This window comes from Tetrao urogallus (genome assembly GCF_951394365.1).
Source record: "Tetrao urogallus genome assembly, chromosome: 16".
In the NCBI taxonomy this organism is placed as follows: domain Eukaryota; kingdom Metazoa; phylum Chordata; class Aves; order Galliformes; family Phasianidae; genus Tetrao; species Tetrao urogallus.
The window spans coordinates 8968211-8983400 of NC_136829.1; the positions used below are offsets into that span (position 1 = coordinate 8968211).

At 39.2% G+C, this 15190-nt stretch overlaps 1 protein-coding gene across 1 annotated transcript in view; it reads right to left on the reverse strand.

The window, feature by feature from the left end:
- Positions 1-762: 762 nt before the first annotated feature.
- Positions 763-15190, reverse strand: part of DIDO1 (death inducer-obliterator 1) — a gene marked incomplete at both ends in the record, with an annotated part of 34630 nt that continues 20202 nt past the window's right edge. The window contains 9 exons of the mRNA XM_079543553.1: positions 763-4133; positions 9810-10005; positions 10678-10767; positions 11431-11584; positions 12454-12997; positions 13128-13263; positions 13485-13592; positions 13813-13929; positions 14587-14746. Coding sequence (XP_079399679.1) covers positions 763-4133; positions 9810-10005; positions 10678-10767; positions 11431-11584; positions 12454-12997; positions 13128-13263; positions 13485-13592; positions 13813-13929; positions 14587-14746 — 4876 coding nt within the window. The remainder of the gene's footprint in view (positions 4134-9809; positions 10006-10677; positions 10768-11430; positions 11585-12453; positions 12998-13127; positions 13264-13484; positions 13593-13812; positions 13930-14586; positions 14747-15190) is intronic.

A 15190-nucleotide genomic window follows, 5' to 3' on the forward strand; every position in this document is an offset into this window, starting at 1 on the left:
TACGGGTTTGTAAATACGTGGGATTTAAAACTCCTCACCCTCGTGAAAAGTATGAATTGCTTCTTTGTTGTACACTTAACAGATGGATTTCAAAACACAAAATAACTGTATAGAGAAAGGAAAATAGTGCACTTTAAGCTCATAACATTCCATTTCCAAATCCTCTGTCAAATAATAACACTGTTCTTCTGCAGCCTTTTCCTAAACACACAATCTTTGCATTGTAAAGAAAGACAGCAATATTGGACTCCTTTTTTAAAGCGTGTGCTGTAGGAACAACTTGGACATCAAAATACCACATAAATGAGATGTAAAGGTATGGCTCCTAGGATTTTGATTAAATTCTCTTATAAAATTACAATTCAAGTTACTGGAAAACATAACTTTATAATTTTAAAAAGCAATATGCTCTTCTTAGACTTTTCCCATTTCTGTACTGTAAATGGAAATTTTAAGATAAAGATGCGAGTAGAAAAAAACAAAATTTCAGAACAGGTAACGCTGTGAATCTTTATAATAAAAACGCTATGCACAAAATGCAGCAAGTGAAAGTCCAGTATGTTCTTGCCGTTTACATCTTCGAGTATTTTCATTCACAGTTCTTCAAAAATTACTCATTTGTCAGTACATTGTATAAGGCTAGATTTACAACAGCACTTTTGCAAAGGTGAGAATATACAGTATATACAGAAGACACTGACTCGGTCCTTGCTATGTTGTAAAAGTGTCTTATTTATGGAAAATACAGTAGCAGCCATACTTCTATGACTGAGCAGTGGACGATGAAGCTTCTGCCTCTGTTGGTTTCTGGCTTTCCTTAGGTGTTTCTGGCTTCACCTCTTTACCAGTGTCCCTGGTTTTGCTCCGATCTTTCCGATCTCTTCCTCTCTCACGATCCCGATCTCTCTCTCGATCTCTTTCTTTTTCCCTGCTTCGATCCCGGTCCCTGTCTTTATCTCTGTCACGATCTCTGTCTCTGCTCCTTGATCTCTCCCTGTCACGTCTTCTGTAGGATTCTCTGTCTCTAGTTCTGGCTCTGTCTCGGTCTCTGCTTCTTTCCCAGTCCTTAGCATGCTCGGAATCTTTCTCTCTATCTTTGTTTTGGTTTCTGTCTCTGTTTTTATCCCATTCCTTGTCCCTGTGTCTCTCCCAGTCCCTGTCTCTGTTCCAGTTTCTGCCACGGTCTCTTTCCCAAGGTCTGCCATGTTCACGATCCCTTCGTCTTTCCTCAAACGGTCTACCTTGTCGATTATCAGCTTGCTGAGGCTCTGGCTGATCTAAACCCTTGTCTTTATTTCCTCCCTCGTATCTGTCTCTCTGCCTCCCTTCAAATGTCTGGCCTCTATATTCAATATTTTTGCCTTCTCGGAAGTCAGGTGCTGACCACTGTCCTTCTGACTCATGCCCTTGTCCAGAAACATTGGAAAGAGATGCAGATGGTCCAGCCTCCTCCCACATGTCTTTTCTGTGGGCTGACAGATGGCCTGGAAGGTCTAGGAGTGGTCTTGGGGTTGACTTCATACTTTGTTGTGACTGACCTTGGAAATGAAATCTAGAAGGAGGTTCATTTTGCTCTGGAAACATTGCAGGCGAGGGTCCTCTTGGTCCTCCGTACTGAGGTGGTGCTGGACCTCTCTGGTTGGCAAATCTGGGAGGGGGACTCCCTCTCCGTTCTTCAAATGGCTGTGGCAAAAGTCCTCTTGGGCCAGGTCCGTGATTCGGAGGTGGACCTCTTTGCCCTTCAAATTGATTTGTGTGAGGCCCTCTTGGTCCCCCAAAATGACTAGGGGCCGGACCTCTTGGCCCTCCAAACTGAGGGCCTCCTCTCTGTCCCTTAAACTGAGCTGGTGGAGGTCGCCTTTGACCTCCAAAAGGAAAAGGTCCTCTGTTTCCCATAAACTGAGGTTGATCAGATCCTTCAAATGGTCCTGGAGGCCTAATCATCTCATTGTATTGGGAATCTGAGAATTCCCTTTGTTCCATGTGAGGTTCCATGTGATCTTCAAACTGAGATGGTGACATTCCTCTTGGAACACCGTACGATGGGGCAGGGCCCCTATTATCACCAAAAAGCGGAGATCCATGCTGTGAAGAAAATAAGGAAGGGATGGGACCCTTCTGACCTCCAAATCTTCCAGGGGCAGATCCTCTTTGCCCATCACTGTTTGGAGAACCGTGCTCTTCTGAGAACTGTGGTGCCGGCCCTCTAAAGTTAGGTCCGTGAGGTCCTCCAGGTGCATTGTGTATCGGTGGTTGTGGAGGTCCTCCTTTCTGCCCAGACAAAGAAAATGGAAGTCTGTTTTCCTCAAAGTGCTGTGGCAGAGGGCCACCCTCACCCTGAATTGATGTAGACTCAGTTTGTTCTACAAATTGATGAGGCTGAGGGTTTCTTTGTTCTTCATATTGCAGTGAAGACAGACCTCTCTCTGGTTCATAGTGACCACCTGCATTTTCCTGAGAAGTAAACATTGCATTTGAAAAAGAATCTCTTCCTATTCCTTCCTTTGGCTCATTTGACCATGGTACTTGATGCATATCTTGCAAAGACTGACTGTCATTTGATGTGGAGAAATTAGGCTGAAAACACGTAGTCGGAGGTGTTGGAAGCAGCACTTTGCGTAAGGGTTTGGATGTGGAGGGTTCGCCAGGAACTGTTTGACTTACATTCTCCAAATTAACTTGAGCGGTGTTTTCAAATTTGCTACTAGGTGCCTCTTTCTGTGACACCGTACAAGCCTGTTCACTTGAAACCCAGTTACCAGCAGTATAACTAAGCTGAGGAGCAGACATTAAGGTATTATCTTCCTTACCAAGTGAAGCTGACAAAGCACTTGGAAAACTTGCTGAAAGAATTTCTCTTGCGGGTGTTTCATTCTGTACTGCCTGCGGCTTTATTCGAGCATCAGTATTGTCGTTTATTTCTGTTGCCATTCTTCGGGCTTGTCGAGGATCTCTAGTCTGCCGTGGGTCAGAGCCCTGGTTTAAAACTTGTGCTTGTTGACTTGCAGATGAAGGTAAATCTACTTTTTGTACAGCTTGCTGGCCCTGTTGGAACAATTCAGTCTTTATTAGGGAAGATTTTGGTGGTGGTGACATTAAAGCATCAGACACTGAAAAATGAGCCATTGAAACGCCAACAGCCGCTCTTTGTTGTCTGAGGGCTTCTTCTTGCTCCTCTAGTTGCCTTTTCTGTTCTTCTATTTGTTTGTTTAATTCTTCCAACATTTTTTGCTGTTCCACTAAGGATGAGGATGCAGATAAGTCAGGTACGTATGGAGCAGATGTTTCTGGAGCACTGCTTTTAGCATCCGTATACATTTTGTTAGGTAAATCATCAACAGCAACTTTTGCTTCTTCCAAGATAGTTTCATCTTCCGGATCATAGGCCTCATCCTCTAATACTGCTGTATTACTTGGCTTTTCCACACTGTAAAGTTTTTCACTTTCACCTGTCTGCATTTCGAAAGCTTTCTCTGGATCATATTCTTCCTCGGGATCATATGGTCTGTCATCTTCCTCCTCCTCTATCGCTTTGTCTTTCGACATCTGTCCAAACTGCTGTACAATGGGATCTAACAAAGGAACAGCTGCCACACCTCCCTCAGCAGCTGCCTGAGCTTTCTGATTTGAAGACTGGGCAGTTTCAGAATCCTTAGCAACAGGTTCGAAAGATTTCTTTTTTCCAAACAGCGTCTGCAGGATGTGCTCGAGAGGTGTGGCAGTTTTTGAGGACGAAGAATGCGTAGCAGTAACACTTGGAGAAGCAGCGGCTGAGATTGGAGGCGGTGCAGTAGTTGTGGTTCCACTTTTAATCGAGGACAGTATTTTTAATACTGAAGGTGTAACTGCTGAGCTTTCTGGAACGGGAAGTGGGGGTGGAGGCGGCGGAGGAGACCCAGGGGGTGTTGTACTCACAGCTGAATCTCCAGAATAAAGCCCGTATTTTGGGGTTTTCTTTTCTTGAAAAGAAGCTACTGGCCCCTTCAAGAACTGCGATGGTTCTGCTTCCTCCTGCAACTGAATCCGACTTCGCTTTTCCTCTATTTTGTCTGTTTCCATGCCGGTAGCAAGACGTTTCCCTTTCTGACAGATAACCAATCCAAGAATTAAATTTGGACGTGATGATTCAAGACCTGAAAGAAAACACAAAGACTGTATATGTAAAAACCATTTTTATCAGTGCTTTCAATAGAAATTTATTCCATTTTACAGTGGTAGCTACAAATGTCATAACAGTAAGTTCTCCTGAATTTCATGCGATGACTTATTGGCAATTCTATTAGTCTGCACATGTATGTATCTACATTTATTTACTATTTATATATGTATTCATATGTGAGAAGAAATATTTTAATCCCTTCTTTGGTACTCCTTTAATATTGTAGTAACAGGAAACTTTGCTAATGTTGCTACTGTTCAAATACTAAAGAAAATTGTCATTTTTGTATTACTATTTTATTCTTGTCCACTCCCACTCCCTACTCAAACATCTCCAGTAAAATAGTTTGTAATAATGTTGTATACACAGGTATGTTGGACAAGCAATCTACCTTTCTGTAGGGCTAAGCCAGAATTTAAGAAGCACAGCTGAACAAAAGTAAGTTCTAACGCTATTAGAAAACCTTCCTTTGTTTTTTTCTTACAGATAAACCACATGGCACTATTAAACTTCACAACAACATCCTCAAACAGGCTGTTTGGAAACAATATTAAAGCTTGTAACTGACTCTGATTCCTTTTTCTGTTGTTGTTTTTTTCCCCAGCTAAATATCATTTTTAACACACATTGAGAAGTAGGGAAACTGTTAACTAACACACCAAACCAGCACATGAGCCCTTAAGCAGATATGAGTTTAGCATGTGGGAGAAAAGGACACTGGGTATGTCTGCCTTCTCTCCAAGAAAGCATTTATTTGGGTATGAATTTGGCACGCTTGGCAATTTGGCAGGTTGCTTTTTAACCCTCTGGTGTAGGATTCAGATTGATGCTATGGGCACTGGGAGCAGAACTGCTCTGCTGTGAAAGCTTCTGACTCGAATCTCTGGAAGCGTTTATCTGAAAATGACCGGAAAGTTCCTGGAAAGAGGGAAAACACAAATATCCGTACGTCTGCTTCATGTGATTGTGCTCCTTCCCCTTACATTCACAATTCCCACTGGCACTTGTGGAAAATAAACATGACTAGAACAAAGGGCAGGGAAGGAATCCTTTAACATACATTTAAAGGCAAACATAGAAAAACTGTACAAAGAAAGGCTTTCTTAACTTCTGGATTTAATGACTTCAAAGAATCCCTTTTAGAGTCCACATTAATTCTATCTGCAAGCAGCTAGGAAGCAGAAATACAAAAACACAAAACAAAAGGCCAAGTAACATAATATTCAGTGCGGTTAAATGGCAAGGAATCTAAAACCTACACTGCTCCTTCCACTCATGAACCTGCAACAGTTTTAAAAGCTAAGATACTAATTTACGTGCATCTTTGGTCCTACTAAACAAAACCCTCTGCTCACTAAGAACAGTTTACACCACCAAAAGCTTCTAGATAACAGCAATATATGCCTAAATACATAAAAATCCCACAGATGCAGATAAATACTATTTGTGAGTCATTAAGTAAGTACTTTCGGCGAAACAACGGAATGCAAAGCTTTAAAGGGACTCCTAAGTTCACTAAGTAGATACTAATTGTATCAGCTGCTTTTGTTTATGTAGCTGAACTTCTATTTGTGTTCAACAGAATTCATCTTCTCCAAGTTATGGTTGCTATGATTAAACTCAGAAACCATTAAAATGAGATTAGCTATTTTTAACTGAAGCTTTCTAGGTGAGAAGATTCCATTGCATACAGATGAACCTGAGTTACATTTTGACCAGGCAAGTCAAAATTTCTTCTTCTGTGAAAATTTGTACTGCAAGAACTACATACAATCTGCTAAAACACTGCAAAACTACCACTGCTTTAAACCTAGTGTTGCCAGCACTTACTGTATATTTCACTAAGCCCTTCTTTCTGTCAACAAAGCCTTGCCCCATCATCATCAGTGCTTGCATTTCTTATCCTCAATTCTTGCTCAATTTAAGCCTCACTCTCCAAAAACTTAACTGTAATTAACAAGGCCTGGAAATTTTTTCGAATAAAGTAAATTAACTTGAAAGTCTGATGAGATCTCTTCATAGCTGAGGAATAATCTCTCCTCTGTAATTGTGTTCTTCTGATGGTAACTGGTAACAACACAGTGAGTCTGTTTTCCCCATGTAATGGGGAGAGCAGCAAAATCTGCAGAGGCACTAGAAGTAATCTTTACAAAAGGTCAGAAACAAATTGAGACCGATCTGAATTTCACTCGAGACTTCCTATCAGAAATAGCTCTCGTTTTAAGTACAATGAGAAACAAGAATAATTAAATTTGACTGAATGTATTCTAGATATCCATAGCTGATTTTGCAGTTCAGTGTTTGAGTTTGACGTAGTTCTGTGGTTGAGAGGGTGTTGGCCGTGCTGCTTTCTGTAATAATTCCCAATCTGCAATGTATGTTATTTCCTATTTGTACATTTAAAAATTCAGTGCTCTCTTTATCCTCCAGAAAAAACGTTTTGGTGTTCCTTAAGTGTTGCCAATTTTTACTTCCTTTCACAGTTAGAAAAATTTATATCAAAGTAGCAAATACAGGAAGAAAGTGAACTGGCCATCTGAACCAGAACTAAGACTAGCTAATAATGTAGTACACACACAGCTCTGCCACCATAAGGGAGCAGGGATGGCGAGATGAACAGTGAAAGCAGGCAGGACAGGAACTAAACAAATAATTATCTTCAGCGAATCCAAGATCATCTGGAAAGCACCATATGAATTGTTGGCTCATCCAATTACAAATTCATTCGCATCCTTTGCCTGAAATCAGCTCCAGCCGTTCTGATCACAACGTATTACATGCACATTATGTTATAATCCCAAGGCATAGTCCAAAAGACAACTTCAGTGGGAAAAAGACCAGCCACAGCATATAGTCTGAATGGACTCAGTAGTGAGGTATGGTTCACACTGAGTGAATTTATCAGTGAGTAATGACTCCACACTTCAACACTTGGTCAGTGTTGACCACTGCAGAGCAGCTCACAAATCCTCCCAAAATTCCTAGCAGGCATTCACTGTTCTTCTGTCATTAATATATAGCTCATTTACAGAGAGACTCGTGATTTACACAACCGATCACAACACGCATCTCAAACACTGAATTACTGAATCAGGCAGGTTTCAAAAATCCATCAGACCATATCTCTAAAATAAACAACAACAAAAAAATCATTTCTGAATCCTGGTTAAGAATCAGAGATTAAGAATCACTAAATAGGGTAAAATTTAAGTACACGTTCAAGACAAATTCCAGTGGTAAGTTAATAACAGCTGTAACTGAATCTGTTTTGTTCAGCCAGAGAACAAATCACGTTTTAAAATGTTGAGACTGTAATTTTACATGAATATTAGAAGCTTGGCACAACCCACTATCTGCATTCATTCATTCCAGAGTGAGCAAACAGGAAGAGCTTATTTTGGATGGAAACACAGAGCAGAATGCTGATCTACCTCTATCTCCACATCCATAAACAGGGTTCATGACCCATAAATAGGCTGAACGCCTAATTTTAGGTAATACTGAAAATGTTGGCTGAAGTCTCCAACTACTGCTCAGTAACTCTCTCTCACAAGCCAGCGTTTTAAGTGCTGCAAGCTAAGTTGGCAGAGCTTTCAGTGCTAAATTAGTTATACAATATTTAACTCTTTCTGATTTGAAGTCCATGTGCTGGTTTTATTGCAACTAAAGCCATTAAAGCATTATATGCTAAATATCAGCACTGGACATATATTTGCTTTTCTTGTCCTTGAATACATCCTTTCATAAGATCAGTTTTGCCACATTTACATGTATAATGGCCACATATTCTATCTAGTTTGTTTGTTGTTGGTTTTTTTTTCCATTTGTTGCAACTTTAAGAGCATTCTAAATAGCACGCAGATATTTCAGGCCTTCATTCTGTAAGAAAACCCACTGCCAGTTTTAAACTGTCAAAAGAGACAACATTTGTGGAATCTCCTTTGCTGAGAAAAGGGCTTTCATTACAATTAGTCTATTTTAAATATGAGGTCCTTGTGAGATTTGCAGTACTGCCAATAAAGCCCTCACTCAATACATCACTCTTTCTATTGATAACCGCAATTGATCTTTGTTTTTTCCTTTCTCTCCACGAGTTGCTTTGACATCCACACGTGAGAAGTGCTAAGTAACTTCAGCGTGTATGTGAAACAGTAAAGTAAATTCACATACAGGAAACTATCACACAATGTAGAGTATCCCAAACACACATTACATCCAGTGATAAAATATTTGAGATGACGTAAATAAATGTGAATTTTCTTCCATTTTCCTCTCTTTTTAAATCACCCATGTCAATGTTTTTGGAGATCTTCTATGTACTACAGCAGTTCAGAGGTCCTCAGTCACCTTCCAAATCCAGTTCACCAAAGAACAGGAGAAATTCATAATCTGTGTGTGCCTGATGGAACTGGCTGAGACAGCAGGAATAAATATTAACCAGGACTTCTGGAGTGACAGGGTTTTATTGTCCTCTCCCTCCTCCCCCCTCCAGCCATATTAATCAGCACATCTTACACTGTCTACAGCATAATGCTTTTAAAGTACTTTCAAGTCTTCTGTTAGAAGGCACACGATTAAATTTAAGGAGACAATGACCACTTTGTACAAAATACTTTTATTGAGTATAAAAAAAAAAAAAAGGTGAATTCCATCAGATGCCATTAAAGAGTATGGATTACATGTATTTTATGCTATGGTTTGAATACATACACAAAAAGCAAGAACAGCTTACCTGGTATTTTTTCCCCCATGTAGTGGACTCTGGTTTTAAAGTACGAATACAACTGAGCACAACTATGAGGTAAGGCCTGCTATAGAAGCTTCCAAAAAGAGTGAAGACTAAGTGGGTCTTCCATTAATTAAAGGTGGCTATACCTTTGGAACCTTGCCTCTATCGTAGTGCTCTAACACACTTTGCCTAACAAATGTGGATTTCTATTTGCCTCAAACACACAGAAAATTCAAGCCAAATATTACTTCTGATAATTTTAACTATAAATAGAATGGAATGTAACTCACCTACACCAACTGCTGTCTACTGCCTAACCGAAGGAATATGATTTCCCCACTCCCAACAAACCGACTTTCAGAAGTCAGTGATTCATCTGGTTGGCCCTGCCAAGCATGGAACACTTCAAACAGCTTGTGCATATGCATTGCATGAAGCACAATGCAGAGCAGCCCAGCAGCCAATGTAGTGAAACCACTGTCAATATTACCTTTGTCTTCATACACTTTGACTCCTCTGAAGGCTGAGTCCTGCTTGATGCAAGTGACAGTGCACCACTTGTAGGGACCTAAGGCTTCGCGGATTTGTGGGTTGCCGAAAGTAGGGTGAGTTTGTTGTTTTCTTTGTTTGTTTGCTGTCACTGTTCGGTTGTTTGTTTAATGTGGCTGTTCTACATAATCAATTTTATAGCAAAATCATCCTCCTAATAGCACTTATGCAACTTGGTAGAAAGGCTATGTGAGTTTCAAACTATTTTACTTTGAGACGGTTGACTTTGCAACTTTTCCCTGTATGATCTGTAAAAATGTTTTTATATGAAATATATACTTTTAATAACACGTCAAACATTCAACAACTTGTTGCTGATTCTTCTTTTGTGATTTTACCTAGCGCTTAATCTCCCCTATGTTTTGTGCTTACCTGGTCCCTCAAAGGGCAAGAGTTTGGAAGGTATTGGGTCCTTAGAACTCAGTGGGATCAGGTAGAGATCCTTGACATGTCTGTTGTTATTAGCTACAACACCAAAACGACCACGACTGCTAAAATAGGAGTAGAGAGAGATATAGGCCACTTCTTCTTCTTCTGTGGCAGGATGGAAACGAATCAAACACAATTCCTGTAATACAAAAGCAAAGTGGAAAAATTCAACCTGTAGCATATCAGCAAATAAAAAACGGCAAATTCCAGGGTTAAAAATTAGCTGTGTACTTATTGATCTGCTATTTCTTCAAGGGATGCTCTATCTTTAAGACAGTGCTGTTGTTCAATCAGCAAAATTAAAACAGAATTAGGCTCGGCGTTTCACAAATCCCAATTACTTATGTATCTCACTTCAATCTATTCCTATTGAGGTTCTGAATACTCGATTATGAAGGAAATGGGAAAATCTTAGTTTCATAATTATATCTACATGCTGTGCTTAAGTTGTACCACTTCTAAAGTGGTTTTAATGGTAAAACTAAATACAGACACTTAATGATAATGTCCTGGTTTTTAACATTTGAGTTTCCGTCTTCGATACTGAATATGTAATTGTTTACAGTTAATCATTAAAAAACAGTAAGTAGTATGAAGTCTTAACTGCTGTGTAGGGGAAAGATGACCAGCACCTTAATAGGCAAAGTTTTCTTCAATAAATCAAAAATTTCAAAGTAGTAAGTGGTGTCAGTAGTTTTCTAAGTTTGATCTGTGCCAGTATTTCCTGATTATTAACTTATATTATCAAAAGTTGTCATTTTTCATTGCTGCATATTTCTTCTGTATTTTGCAAAGGATTTTAAGTGAATACCTTAGAAAGCGAAGATTTGAGTTTGCCAACATAATCCCAGACTGTCTTCGGTGAGATCCTCCCACCAATATGAATTGTATCTGGTAAATCCTAAACAAGAAGTATTACATGGTAGTATAAGCCAAGAGACTTTAGCTTTAACACAGTGCAGACTGCCCCATCCCAGTAGCCCAGGGGATAATGCATTATTCTATTTTAATGAACTTGCACATACACATTTCTGATTTCAGACATTCCAATTTCCAAATTTCGAGGTGTTATTGCCAAACAATGACAGCAGTGGAAGGCCAAGTACTTTTATTCACCCATCAGCTATAGTTCTCAGCTTTGTCTTATAGGAAAGCTGTCATTTATAAAAGCCAATAAATTAAAGACAAGATTTTTAATAAATGGCTAAAGAAATATTTTTAACAGATCACAACAGTGATCCAACTGGTTGCGAGCAGAAGGTGGCACCTATTTTAAAACACTGGCTATAAAGCTTCTTTTCAAAACCTGAATCTGAAATAAAGCTGTGATTCCATGGTAGATACTCACATATACATATACACATTTAATAAAAGATGTGAGACTTCTTCACAGATTTGTGAGGAATTTTTTAAAGGCTATTTTTTTCCTTTAGCTACCATTCCCCTACCACACCATGCCCATTCACCACTGTCAGACTTCCAATATAATATATATAGCGACCATAGCTTTCCTAGCAACTGGAATTGCAACGTATTCTGAACACACAAACACGTCAGTGCTAACCTCACTAAGATAATCAAAGCACCCGGAGACAGGATATGCTTTAGTGACAAATTTGGCCACACTTTGCATGTTAATAAATCCTTTCCAAATGGTGTTGAGTCGAGAGAGGAAGAGGGAAGTGTCGCTGTCTTGAGGTGAGCGTGGCTCTGCAACGCTGTAAAACAAATCCAAAACAGAAAAGTTACAGATCACAGCAACAATGCTGCTTTCCTTTTTCTTCTCTTGCCTACTCCTAAATAACAGAATCCTTTGTAATTGTTTTGTTAATGTTTTCCATTAACTAGGGATTAATGGGAAATGTCAGGAATAATTGAAAATATACTTGTAGCTACAGACAAGCAAAATGATGCTGAAAGACATGATGTTTATAGAACTAGGGTTAGCACTGTGAGCATTGTGATCCTGAGAATGTAACAACTAAATTGAATTACGTAACTTCCACTAAGCGAGACAACAATATGCATCTGAAAGAGAATCTTATATATAGGGAGTGGGTATGAACAAAACTATTTTAACTGCAGTTCCATAAGCATATCCTTAGCAACACTTATTTTTTCTATTTTATATATATATATATATATTCAGAATACATTAACAATGTGCTTCCTTCCAAGCTGATCAAATGGTTCATTTTAATTTATATTCATAAAGTGAGACGTAACTGTTCTGTGTTCATATACTTATTTTAATAGGTGAAAATCTCAAGTGCCTTTAAACCATCTCTCATATACGCTCACTTGCTATATTGAATGTATATGGAGATTTTACCACCAGTTACTTTTAAGTTTTATTTCTCTGTTAAAGCACATTGTAGTGTCTCTGCTGTCAATTTACAGTGATGCTCAGAAAAAATTTACCAACGAGAGAAGGTAAATGAGATTATCAATTAAAATTCTGAATCAAGTTATTTGAAGCCTTTTGATTATTGGCAGAGGGGGAGTGAGAGGAAGAGGAGGATAAACCAACTTTGAAGGTGACTAGGCTAAAGATTCAGTAACTTAGCTTGCTATTAAATATACGCACTTGATACTGGGTAACTGATGAACAGCTAAGTATCTTGGATCTGGTGAAGACGATGGTTTTGTTAATATTGATTTGGGGACAGTCATAACTGGCTTTGATGTTTCCTGCTTTGATTCTCCCACTGAAACTTTCTCAGATGCAGGACCAGATCGTGGGGCAGTTGCTGCAGTACCAGAGGAGGTACCCAAGGCTGTCCTTGGGTCTCTACCAGAAACTGTTACAGTTGTGACAACTCCACCAGCACAAACAGCAGGAAGAGCTGAAGCTTCTTCAGGGACAGAGGAGTCAGCATTGTTCTGGACTTGAGTCGTAGGAACATAAGATCTTTCTACATTTGACTGGGAAACCACTTCTGCTGCAGGTTCAACATCAGTTTCCATTGCATCTTCAGCTACTGCCTCTTTGGCAGGCTCTGCTGCTGCTGGTGCAGAACTTTCGTACTTTGGCTGAACTTCTGGTTTTGATTTTGTCTCCACCTTTTTAATAGAAGCCGCTGACTTTGACTTCTTAGCAGGTACTTCATCTTCAGATGCTGAAATCTGACCTATAAATTCATTTAAAATGCTTTCGGTCACTATTTAACACTGAAAATGTTCTAAGAGAAAAACAAATAAACATGCAGACAAAGCTCTTAAGAATTCTTCTAACATCACACATAGTCAACATGTAGGTACCTGTACAAATTTTGCAGTTTAAATCAAAAAGATGGGCTCGGTGCTGACTTGTTGTATCCTTCAACATACTGCTAAAAACATCCAAAGAAGGAGCACTGTTTGATTTCGGTACACTTCGTGCTGACTCTTGCTGCTCCTAAAAACAAACAAACAAACATTCTGGCTGATCACCAATTTCAATCACAAAGAAATACTTTGGGAATGTAATTACAGGAAAATGCTCACAGCACACCTACGAGGTAATGCTCTTACAGCTCAGTGAAACAGGTCACATTTCTGAGGAAAAATGTGAGGCCCTACTTAGTTACCACTGACCTCCTTTGAGGTCTTCATGCTAAAGCAACAGCTGATACTTACATCGGAATCAGACACTGGTGGAGAGTCTTCCATATTAAGATCAGGTGCATGTTCCCGTTTCACAGGTACTTTCTTGACCTCCTGTGATTTTTTTCTCGACTCCATCACCTGAGAGAAACAAAATCACTTCAATAAGAAGACTGCACACTTACTTTATAATTGCATTCTGTACTTTCTTACTAGTTGGCTAGTGGAAGAGAAAAAGCCTTAGAAACTTAGAATTATTCCTACTTCATTATGAAGAAAACAGTAACAGGAGTGCTAAGGGCTGGTGAACTTGCTTTTAATTCATACCTAAGCACATACTGGAAAACTGTACATCACTTACTGCTTTGGTTGGTTTCTCTTTCCACACAGACAGTTCTTTAGATAGAAGTTCTTCTGGTTTCATTCTCACAAGTTTTGACAGAGAGATTTCCCCATGAAGAACACGATGAAAAAGTCCCTATAAACAAAACACACTGTTGCTATGCTGAAGATAACAAAAAAGATATGCAGTGTTGAACTGTCAAAACACGTTTGGATTTATTAATTCCCTATTAAAAATATTAATTAATTATAAGCGAAGTGGGAAAGGTGCAGCAACCAGAAAACAAGGATGAAATAAACATCAAGTACAAATTGTCCTGATTATCATAAAAAAGTCAACTTAACTGAACAGTTATTTCAGAAGTTGAATGGCCACTTCTGTTTTAAATCTATTGCAGAAATTAGAGGGAAAAGTCCCACAAAGTTTGAAGTGTTTTCTAGTATATATTTCCACCTACAAAAGGTTTTCTTCCTTTTAAAACAATCACGTACAGAAGCAGTATCTGATACATACTGCAGAATGTCACAGGAGGAAGAATGAAGCCTATAATTAAGAATGCCATTCAGTGAATATTCCACTCCAAAGGCCCAGACTGAATAAATACACATGATCCAACTGAAGTTCAATTCCTACTAGATTTTGTTAAAGAGATTTGGAAGGATTTAAAATAATCTTGTATTGTATAACTCATAAATTGCTATCTTGAAACTCACAATTTTCAGGATAGATCTTAACATATTAAAAAAATATTAATGTATTTCAGTACATTTACTGCTTAAGGAAATTCCAAACCTGGTTTTTTGGGTCCTTGAGATTGAACATGATGCTGCGGTATTTGCTCTTGTATCGGTTGTCCGTAACTTGAAACAAATTAAACATCTCCTTCTCAATATTTAGCGCTACTTTCCCCACTTCACTCTCTGTCATGACCAGATCATCGCTATCGTTGACTCTGTTAAAAACAAGATGTCCATGCATTTATGTTAGGCACGAATCTTCAGGTAGCATTCATTAAAAAATAACCTTCCAGAGGAAGGAGCGAAACTGAGCTCCTCTGCACCCAGCAGGGACTCAAGTCTCTTTTAAGACATCTCAAAATCAAAGCGTATTTCAGGACCTCAAGCTGAGAAGTAGGGCAGCCTCTTGTCTCTGTCTACAGAAGACAGGAAAGACAGCCTGGATGAGCTGAGGTCAGCCTCTGCGACCGCTCCTGGCACCAAATGGAGCTTTCTGCCATGAGCTACACAGGAAGCCTAAGCTCTTGAGTTTTAAGCTCAGACTTCCCGCTGTGAACATTTCTAGTTCAGAGACACTACCACAACGCAGTGGTGCACGCCTTGACAGCCGACCACAGCTTTAACAGCACTTGTGGGACAACATTTCAGCATTCTTTTTT